The sequence below is a fragment of the Octopus sinensis genome, unplaced genomic scaffold (assembly GCF_006345805.1).
Source record: "Octopus sinensis unplaced genomic scaffold, ASM634580v1 Contig16839, whole genome shotgun sequence".
Taxonomy (NCBI): Eukaryota; Metazoa; Mollusca; class Cephalopoda; order Octopoda; family Octopodidae; genus Octopus; species Octopus sinensis.
The window spans coordinates 11117-21668 of record NW_021834615.1 but is presented as its reverse complement, the minus strand read 5'-3'; the positions used below and the strand labels follow the sequence as shown (position 1 = coordinate 21668).

General features: G+C 37.3%; 1 protein-coding gene across 1 annotated transcript; it reads right to left on the bottom strand.

Annotated features, from left to right (window-relative positions):
* Nucleotides 1–633: 633 nt before the first annotated feature.
* On the bottom strand, nt 634–10175 carry LOC118761725 (short-chain collagen C4-like). The gene is made up of 6 exons (XM_036499870.1): nt 10159–10175; nt 9469–9506; nt 7578–7639; nt 5705–5756; nt 2921–2995; nt 634–1133 (listed from the first exon to the last, which is right to left on the bottom strand). The coding sequence occupies exons 1-6, from the start codon at nt 10173–10175 to the stop codon at nt 634–636; spliced, it is 744 nt and encodes a 247-aa protein (XP_036355763.1).
* Between the last annotated feature and the right edge of the window lie 377 nt (nt 10176–10552).

Sequence of the window (10552 nt, the reverse complement as noted above, 5' to 3'; positions counted from 1 at the left end):
TTGTACCCTTGACGAAAGTGTTTCGTGAAAACTTCAATGTATTAATAACCTGACAAGTAGTTAGGTAGTCAACATTTTGTGGTATTTCTTCAGTGGATATCAAATATCCTTTATTTGGTAATATCCGCGATTGGATTGCAGAGCTTTCATCGCATCGATTGTAGTTACAATGATACGTATGGGAGTATTTTTTTTATTAAACCATCATGATTTAGTGATGTTAGTCATAAGCTTTTATCGTGTTTTCTGAAGATTGATCATGAAAGGGTGATATATTTGTACGGAGGTGTTTCATTTGGGGATTGTTTTCATTTTAAGACGGACTACATTTAAACGAATCATAATTTTATTTCAACTTTTAAATTTGATAAACTGAACCTCATGCAATGTATTCTAGAATCATTCCCTGAGGATTACATCGTTCTGTTAAGCTATTTGTCACATTCTATGACGTCTCTGTTGTTTCGTTTTGAATATTTTCTGAAAACTTGTAGCCGCAGTTTTTTAACGACATATATTACTTGGATAAAATACTGCGAAACACAATTACAAGAAACGTATATGTTGCTTTATTATATATATTTTATGATTCGCCGACATAAATTTTCATATAAACACGAATGTAAGTTCGATTCAGTATTTACTGCACACAACGCAGGTTAATTCTCGACCATTGACATACGGTGGACATGGCAATGAACCACAAGCAGCCTGAACGAAATACAGTAGAGCTCCATTTTCGTCTCTGTAACCTGCTGGATCAGCTTCTGGTGCATAGTCCACACACACATATTCATGTCTGCCCTGATGACTATGACGCTCGCTCATCAAATATCCCGAATACTCAGCTGTCCAACCAGTGTAACACTCATTCCTGGCTGGTAACATCATAACAACAGCAGGTTTTCGTGTCAAACAGATAGCACACGGAACGTTGTGATCATGAATTGATTCGGCGTTAGCAAAAGAAAAGAGTTTATTAGTTGGGTATAAATCTAACTGATATTCACTGCCATAAATCCAACCACCAACTTCACCTACTGCAGTATAATTGGCCCAAATGGGATCGTTGGGTAGACACAAGAGATTACTTCCGCCACCAAAGTGGGCAAAGAATTGCCCACCAACCACACCTAGAATTGGTAAGAATAAATCATATAAAAAAGATATTAAGCAAAGTTATATATGAAATAACGGAAACATTCATTACAATTTGACCCTTAAAATGAGTCGTGTTTAGTCACGTGTGAACGAATTGTGGTGTATATATATTAGTGTTTATCTTAGTGTAAGCTGTGTGTGGCTAAATGCTTCAGATCGTAGCTGTACATTAACCATCTCATCATATGTATACATATATATATATAGTATATATATATATATATTTATATATATATATATATTATATATATATAATATATATATATATATATATATATATGTATGTATTTATATATATATATATATATATATATATATAATATATATATATATATATATATATATATATATATATATGTATGTATGTATATATATATATTTAAATATATATGTTGTGTGTATACGGGCAAGTATTTGTGGATACGTCTCGGATTATTTTGTACGTTTGCATGGGGTAGGTGTTTTTCGGTGGATGTCAATAGATGGAGAAAAAGAAAGATATTTTATAACGCATGCACTCGTGTTTATCGAAAATTGAAACGATATTAGCGTGTGAACGGGGATATTTTGGGCTGTGGATATTGTAGGAGGTTTGAGTAGGACAATACGGGAGACGACGAGATGCAGAGACGTGGTGGGTAACCGTCGATGAAATATTGTTTAGTCGATCATACGAGAGTCAGTGGGTAAACCTCTCGTTTAGACTCGGACGAATAAGGCTTACAAAGACGTTATGATCACAGACTTTTTTTCATGCAATACACAGAAACGAGGTGGGAGGAAAAATTGTGAGGTTCAGGGATGGCGTTGTGCTTAAGATGAATGGACGGTGACGTGGGCGACCGATAAACGATACGTGTAGTGTTTATAGAGAGAAGATTCGGAGCACTTTTAGGGATTGTGAGGTTGATTGGGGACGCAGTTTGTAGCAGCACTTTTGAATTGGAAGTTTCGGAATTACCTTACAAAGATATACTGGATAATTAATGAGGTGATGTGGTGCATGAAAAGAGCAAGGTTTTAGCGATAGGACGATTTCGGTGAGGCAGAGAAGAATAGAAGTGCATTCTGTACTCTGTTGTGTTCTCTCACTAAAATTTAGTCTCTCTCTATTTTGCTTAATGAATAAAGTCCTTAGCTTTTTCCATTAGTGACTGTATGTGGCTTGTCCAGCCCTCATTCTACATTCTGCTTTCATTCCATTAACCATTTACAGTCACTGTCATCAATTCTAAGAGACTCTTTTCAATTTAGTCCACACCTACGATCATTGGGCACTCTAGTTATAGATAGTCAAGTGGCCACTTTTCAGCTCTGGTCACTCACGTACAATACCACCATCCGTAGCCTGTACACTTGATCACCAGTTAGCAGCCTCGGTATTTGATATCTACAATCCAAAGCTGGTCAGCCTGAAATTCTTGATCGCCATGGTGGTTTTCAGTCCAGCCCCTGTCTGTAATTTAGCGTAGAGATATCTATATTCTGTGGTTAGACAACAACCTTTTCACTTGGTCCGTAGTAGACAACATTTAAAATTCTGATTTGAACAATTACCTACAAAGTAGTGAGCAGATTCATGCAGTCACTATAGGGTCTATATGTATCGTTGCAAACGTGATATATCAAATGATTTGCTTGAGTGTGTGTGCGTGAGAGAGAGGAACGACAGAAAGAGAAAATGAAGGAATATAAAAGAGAAGAAAAGAAGAAAAGAAAGATAAGAGAGAGAGAGAACAGAAGTGTAGTTTATACTAACCGTCATATACAAGGCTTGAATTAGTATGACAAGTAGTTCTGCCCCACCGGGTATACAATGATCCGAGACCGGGTTCTGTGAAATTAAAATGAAATAATGTAGTTTAAACGAAAGAATTCTTGAATCCTATACAAAGGAAGTTGTTGGCTTGGAAGGAATTGATAGAGAGGAGAGAAATTTAGAATTTAAGAGTGAAAGAATGAGTAAATGAATGAAAATCAGAATGAAAGAAGTAAATGATTCGCTAAGAATAAATTTTAAACGAAGAAAATAAGTCATTTGTCTCTGATTGAGCCTGTTGTTGACGTTGATGTCAACGATTTGAGAGATTAATCTCAGAATATCAGAATGTGTATTTGGCTCCCTTATGAACGGATGTTTGCTTTGTAGTTGAACTTGGATGTGAGTATATATATATATTTGTGACCATAATAATGATAAAGTTCTTGTTTTATAGATATGTAGGCCATATTATCAATTCTTGCAACCTGATTGGTCAATTACAAATATCAGGTTGGTGCTTGGCGCGAATCAGGCCATCATAGCCTCAATATGCAATGGGCTCGAAGGAATAGCCATAACGCGTCATTCATCGAGAGGGATAACAGCATTTGCGTCCGGATCTTGGATGAAGGAGTCCATTTGGGAAATATTTTGCAGTCTCCACCCAACTCAATGTGGGATGCATGGGAAGGGAAAACAAAATATGTGTGTTCCATGTCCCCGAAGCCGGTCTAGAAGGGATCATCCGTTCATAATTGAGAATTAGACTGTCAAAACCGGACGAGATAAAACGCTGCCTGTTATATATAATCAGTCTCCTCAAGAAAGCTTCATTGCTTCGGAGGCGCACACTTGGAAGTAGGTTGGAAACTCCACCGTGCAGGTGTGGTGCCAACTATGTCCGCACAGGCGGAAGTGGGATACTCACAATCCCTGGCTTTCGGATTGGATTATGAAGTGAATCCCACTAGGTATTAAGGGATACCTCCTGAAGCTCAAGCAGAATGAAGGAGTGGTGTAGCTGCTGGAAGTAAATGCACCCAATAGCGAGTTCAAATACAAATGCTTCCTTAACAAATTCACTGCAGCTTTAGATATATTTGGGGTAAAGTCATTTGTCTTACAAGGAGACTTCCGTGAACATTTTGGCGCTGATAACCACAAGAGTATTGATTGGGTGGAATGGCGTCACACACCTTAATGTGGTGGCCATACTAGTCTTCTGGACTCTCAATGATATAGATATCGTTTTAAGACATGGTTGTTTATAAAGGTACTTGGAATAGAAATGCTTAGTGACAGAAATTCTTGATAGATGTTGTTGTCGTCTAAGTCATCCTTGAGTCTGTGATGGACGTTCGGGTAAAAGGAGTGGAGAGAGTTGTCAACTGACCACTACCAAGATCTCTGAAACCGGAAGTTGCCTACAGTTGGGAGAACCTAGTAACTTGGTAAGTCCAGTGCGACCTTCAGAATAAAGTTGAAAGCAGTAGTGGATGATGGAATAAGAAACAAAATTGTGGATAATATTGCATCCAAATTGAGAGAGACCCACATGAATAAACTTGGGCATCGAAATCGATTAGTGATTGTATCATTTTTTTCGAACTAATGTCACTGAAAAGTGATAAAGCTGCTGGAGAGAAATACGTTCGTCTTGATAATTTAAAACCCTTAAATACTCAGGGTATTCCTTGAGTGACCCATGTATGCTAGGTGGAATGGGGCATCAGGGAAAACACGAGGGCAATGTCAATCCGGGGTAATAATCACAGATTTTTTAAGACAAAGTCTACACTACATGTCTAGAAAAGATACGTGGGAAATGGTCGCGCCCAAGATTACTGTCCTGGATACAGTACACCCGACCAGATATTCGTTCAAAGGCAGATCTTCGAGAAAACGTTGAAATAATTCCAAGGGGAATACGCTGTAGACCACGTGCCGTGGGGCATGTTGCGGATGGTTTACCAGGAAGGTGAGATTATTGGGCAAATACTTTTTACCGTAAAATACTCGTACGGATGTCCAAATGTTTGTATTTGTGCAAAAGCCGAATGTTTTCAACATGGAGTTTGGACTTCAATAGAAGAACGCATTGTTAGGGCTTCTTCTCGCATTTCTTATGATCTGGTTGAGCAAGGCTCAGCCATTTTAGAAGAAGTATCTCATTTCGTCTGTATGGGGTTGGTCGACTGCTATTTGCAGACGACATGCAGCTATCTGACTCAAGTCATGATCACTTACGACATGTATTGAATAAGTTGGCTGCCGAGTGCTCCAAGGCAGTGATGAACACACACTCTGCAGGAAAGTGGAACATCGTTACTTCGGTAATCTATTCACGAGTGATTGGAAGCACAAGACTGAGCAAATTGCTAAATTCTAGATATAAACGCTACGTCGGGCATTCGATTCTCAGACGAATAATAGTTGGTACACTTATCGACATAGCGCTGCACACACACACATACACACTCATATACACACAATTAATGTCATAGTATAACAGAGTAAAATTTTATTAAAGAAATTATTGTAAAGAAAAATGTATTTTAAAGAAATTTAGACTAGTGTCTTAGTATATATTACTGAAGAAATATGGATAATAATGTAGAGACAATTCAACTTTGGTGAAATTATAAATCGTTAAAGAGACACGGGTGAATGACTTTAGCTAAACACTGTAGAACTGGAAGCTGGATACTTTATAATATTTAATCTCATTCCTGAACATTTCTTCAAAGTTATTGTCTTATACAATATAAAATTAGTTCTTACTTGGGGGGTCATCAGATTTATCGTCGCAAGATTTCTTGGAGATGACACGGTTCTGTGGAAAAATAGAGAGTATTTATTATCGTTTAGAACTGAAAAAAATGCAATATATGACAACATTTTCGGACAGCATTTTATGAAGATGTGGGTGATGTCGACATTGTCCATTCCACCAAATCTATTATATCGTGTTACATCTTGGAGGTTTGCTGGAACTGCATGCCTTTCTGTAAATCTGGTATTTCAGTATTTCATGCTTGTATATGGCAAAGCATACACATTATATAAACAGCTAATATCCCTGTTCATTGTCAAGAGTAGACTAATTTTGCTATCTAAATTCGCTGGTAGTTTGAAGATTACTAGCAACGTAGACTTGCGCATTCTGCTGACGTACAAGAATGCCCGACGCCAACCTTTCATGTACGGCGTCCTAATCCACTGTAGGACTTTTCTCCTTAGGAGAAACTGTCAAGGCAATATGATGCAATATTTAAAAGTAGTTTGAATTGATGCAAAAGCTCAATTGCCTTGATATTGTTTAGTATAGTTATCCATCATGATCACTAAAGTGTCGGGCATTTCTAGCACTGGTGAATAATATTCCGGATTGAAGCTCGAATGTCAATATATCATTTGAGGTTCAATGGAATATCACAAAAGTTTGTAATAAAAATGTTTGGGAACATATATAGTAGGTTATAAATTGACTGCATACGAAAGGGATGAGAATTAGATATTTTGTACACGGGTGCTATATAAACTGGTTATTCACTCCTTAAATATAGTGTGTATATGTAGATGTATATATGTAAGTGTATAAAAATTTATATATATATATATATGTGTGTGTGTTGATATTATATATATATATATATATATATGTTTTTACATATATATAACATATGTTTGTGTGTATGTGTTTACATATATATATATGTATATATATATGTATACATATATACATATATATATATATGTATTTATATTGGGTTGCCTGGAAAGCTCGTGCCGATTTTTAAAGGAAAATAAAGGGCCAATAAATACTTGCCATTATATTTTTAAACAACCAAATATGAACCATTTTGTAAAACTATGCTTCTCCATCTTTCCTTTAACTTGAAAATACCCTCTTTCAGAGTTGAGGTGGTTTCATGGCAAAGAATTCATCGAGGTATCTTTTTACGTCATTCAAGGAATTAAAATTTTTACCATTAAGACTATTCTGCAGAGGCCTGAATAAGTGGAAAATCCGAAGGTGCAATATCTGGTGAATATGGAGGGATGGAGAGTAACACATACCAGCCGAGCTGCAGCAATTTTTGTCTTGCTCCCAAAGCATCAAGTGCCGAAAATGAACTTTCTTATCCTGCATTTTAAAGTGTTACAAAATTAACACCGGTTATAGGAACATAAAACTTCTTACACGAAAAGATAGCTTAAACTGCGCTCTAAATGGAGGTGGAGTTAAATTCTATTTTATGAACTCAACCATGTTCTAAAATAAGTCGAAATTAAAGCTACCATATATCAGCAATAAATTTCTGGACAACCGAATAGATTGACAGGTATTTCTATATCAATCAATCTATCTATCTATCTATCTATCTATCTATCTATCTATCTATCTATCTATCTATCTATCTATCTATCTATCTATCTATCTATCTATCTACCAATCTATCTATCTATCCATATCGCTATCCATCTATCTATCTATCTATCTTTCTGTCTGTCTGTCTGTCTGTCTCTCTCTCTTTCTATCCGCAAATCTACCAATCCATACTCACACATACTTACACACAAGCACACATACATACCTAAATAAATACATGCATACAGACATACATATGTTAACACAAAATCCATGACTTACCGTTTTTGATGAGAGCACAATATTGACGGTCTCAGGACACCAAGGCAGATCAAGAAGGGAACCTTTAATAATTGAGAATTAAAACGTCAAAATTGTTAAATATAATCTGCCTGTAAGATATAATCGGTGTCTCCTCTACAAAATTTCCTTTCTCCGATAGCGTACACATGGATATAGGCTTTGAACTCCACTAAGCAACTCTAGTGCCAACAATGTCTGCACTGGTGGGATTAGGACACTCTCAATCCCCTGCTTTCCGATTGTATTATGGAGTGAAACCTACTAAGTGAGGGTTCACCTCTTGAAGCTAAAGCTGAATATGAAGGACCACTGTGGCTGTTGAAAGTATGTGCAGCAAACAGCTGGGTCCAATACAAATCCTTCCTAAGCAAATTCACCTCATCTTTAGATATATTTGGGGTAAAGTCATTTGTCCCGCAAGGAGACTGCAGTGCACACCTTGGCACTGATAACCGTGAGAAGGATTGATTGGAAGTAATGTCGTCAGTGAACTTAATGGAGAGGTCATAGCAGCCTTCTGTGCAGGATACACACTTTCCACTCCATGTTATAGATATTATTTTAAGACAGGGATATTTATAAGGGTGCCTAGTATAGAAATACTTGGTGACAGAGGTTTCTGATAGATTTCGGTCATCTTTCACTCTTTGCTGAACGTTCGGGTAAAAGGAAGGGGTGGAGTTGTCAACTCGTCACTAATTAAATGTCTGAAAACCTGAAAATTCTACAGTCAGCCGAACACTGGAAATTGGTAAGTCCAGTGCGACCTACAGAATACATTTGGAAGACGCAGTGGATGCTGGGATCAGAAACAAAAATGTGGAGATATTTGCATCCAAATTGAGAGTGACTCGCCTGAATGAAGTTGGACATCGAAATGGATTCGTGAATGTATTATATTTTTCGGCAGGTTCTTCTTCGGTTGAACGCTTATTTGAGCTAAACTCACTTAAAAGTGATAAAGCTGCTGGTGAAAAGCACGTTCGGCTTGATATTTTAGAAACATTAAATACAGATGGTATTCTCTAAGTGACCCATGTATGGTAGGTGGATGGGACCTCTGGAAAACACACCAAGGCAATGGTAATAAGAGGCGACAATCCCATTTTTTCTTCAAACAGAGACCAATGAGTGTGTTCTAATTATAGAAAAGTCTACACTAGATGTCAGGAAAAGATATGTAGGGAAATTGTCGTGCCCAAGATTACTGTCCGGGCGCAGTACATCCGACTAGAGGTTCGTTCAAAGACAGATCTTCCAGCAAACGTTGAAGCATTTCCAAGAGGAATACACTGTAAACCACGAAAAGGCACACGATCACGTGCCCTGGGTCATGTTGTGGATGGTTTACCAGGAAGGTGAGTTTAATGGGCAAATACTGGTTGCCATAAAGTACTTATATGGATGTTCAAATGTTGGTATTTATTTAAAAGTCGAAAGTTTTCAACGTGAAGGTTTTACTTAGTTGAAGTGCGCTGCGCATTGTTAGTGCCCCTTCTCACATTCTTTTTTGTGATCTGTTTGAATATGCTCAGCCATTGTGGTAGAGGTAGAGGTATCCAATTCATTTCTGCCTGATCGGTCGACTGTTATTTGTAGACGACATGCTTCTTGGTACAATTCTAGACATAGTACTGCATATATACTCATATACACACAATAAATAGCATTGTATATTAGAGTAACATTTTATTCAGGAACTTATTGTAAAGGAGAATATAGTTTGAAATAAATTCAGGCAAGTGTCTAAGTATATACTATTGTGGACATGTGGATAGTAATGTGGAATTAATTCAAAGTTGGTGAAATTATAAATCATTGGTTAAGGAGACACGGGATGAAAGACTGTAGCTATAAAATTAGTTCTTACTTGGTGGGTCATCAGGTTTATCGTCGAATGATTTCTTGGAGATGAAACGGTTCTGTGAAAAAATAGAAATAGCATCATATAAATAGAACTTCAGAGTATTTATTATCGTTTAGAACTTAAAACAATGCAATAGATGACAACATATTCGGACAGGTATCATTGCCAACACTACCATCACAACCCCTTAGGAATCTTCTAGAAGGCGCTTCAATCCAGTCGAACGATTTTCTGAACAATATCAGACAATACAACTCTGCATTTCAAATGACATCGTTTGGTGAATCTAAGAGATAGAATAACATGAATTTACGCCGACGTCAAAGTTCAAGGGCAAGTCTATGCCATCATTCGTACTGTGGTACCCGCGAATGAACAACCACAGTTCCTCCAAATTTGCTCTATGAGTGATGTAGGACAATAAACCCGACGTGAGGTGTCAAAATTTCCGATGATGGGTCGTGTTAGACACAGCGCACACTGCAGCAAAGGAGAGTATATCCACTGACAGATTTTCGGTGCGTTCAAATATCACACAAACCCCACCTCCAATTTTGCATGACAGGTTAGGGCCTGAAATACTCCAAACGGACGCATAGCATGTTGCTTAGTCGAATTAGACCAGCATTTACTCTACAAATGTTTTGTTGTCAATGTTGCACATTCCCATATCACCTGTTTCAAAGATGGAACATCTTAGAGAATGACATCTGCAAATGTAGAAAGGTCGGGACACTAAAACATATTCTTTCCAACTGTTCATTAGCATTGAACAGGTACACATGGAGGCACAACTTGGTCCTTAAGGTTATCTTCAATGCTATAAAAACCAAATTCATCTCAACAACACTGAGGAAAAACCGTTAAAAGTACCATCAAGAGATTTCATTACCATCGTGCGACCAGGTCAGCGGATCCGTTTCAAGAAAAAGATCAAGAAACATCCTGAGAGAAATTAAAAGTGGAACGGCTATTGAGAGGTAACTGCAGATTTACCTGGGTGCCAGGTTTTCTTTCCCATCCTACTTCGAAAAAACCAGATATTTTGATGTGGTGTGAAAGAAAGAAAGTTGTAAATATAGTCGAT

Excerpts from the sequence above, each read along its gene's own strand:
- LOC118761725 (XM_036499870.1), bottom strand. Across the intron at positions 7,640-9,468 it reads TAAACCTGATGACCCACCAA|GTTCCCTTCTTGATCTGCCT; the intron begins GTAAGAACTAAT and ends CAATTATTAAAG. Across the intron at positions 2,996-5,704 it reads TAAATCTGATGACCCCCCAA|AACCCGGTCTCGGATCATTG; the intron begins GTAAGAACTAAT and ends TTAATTTCACAG.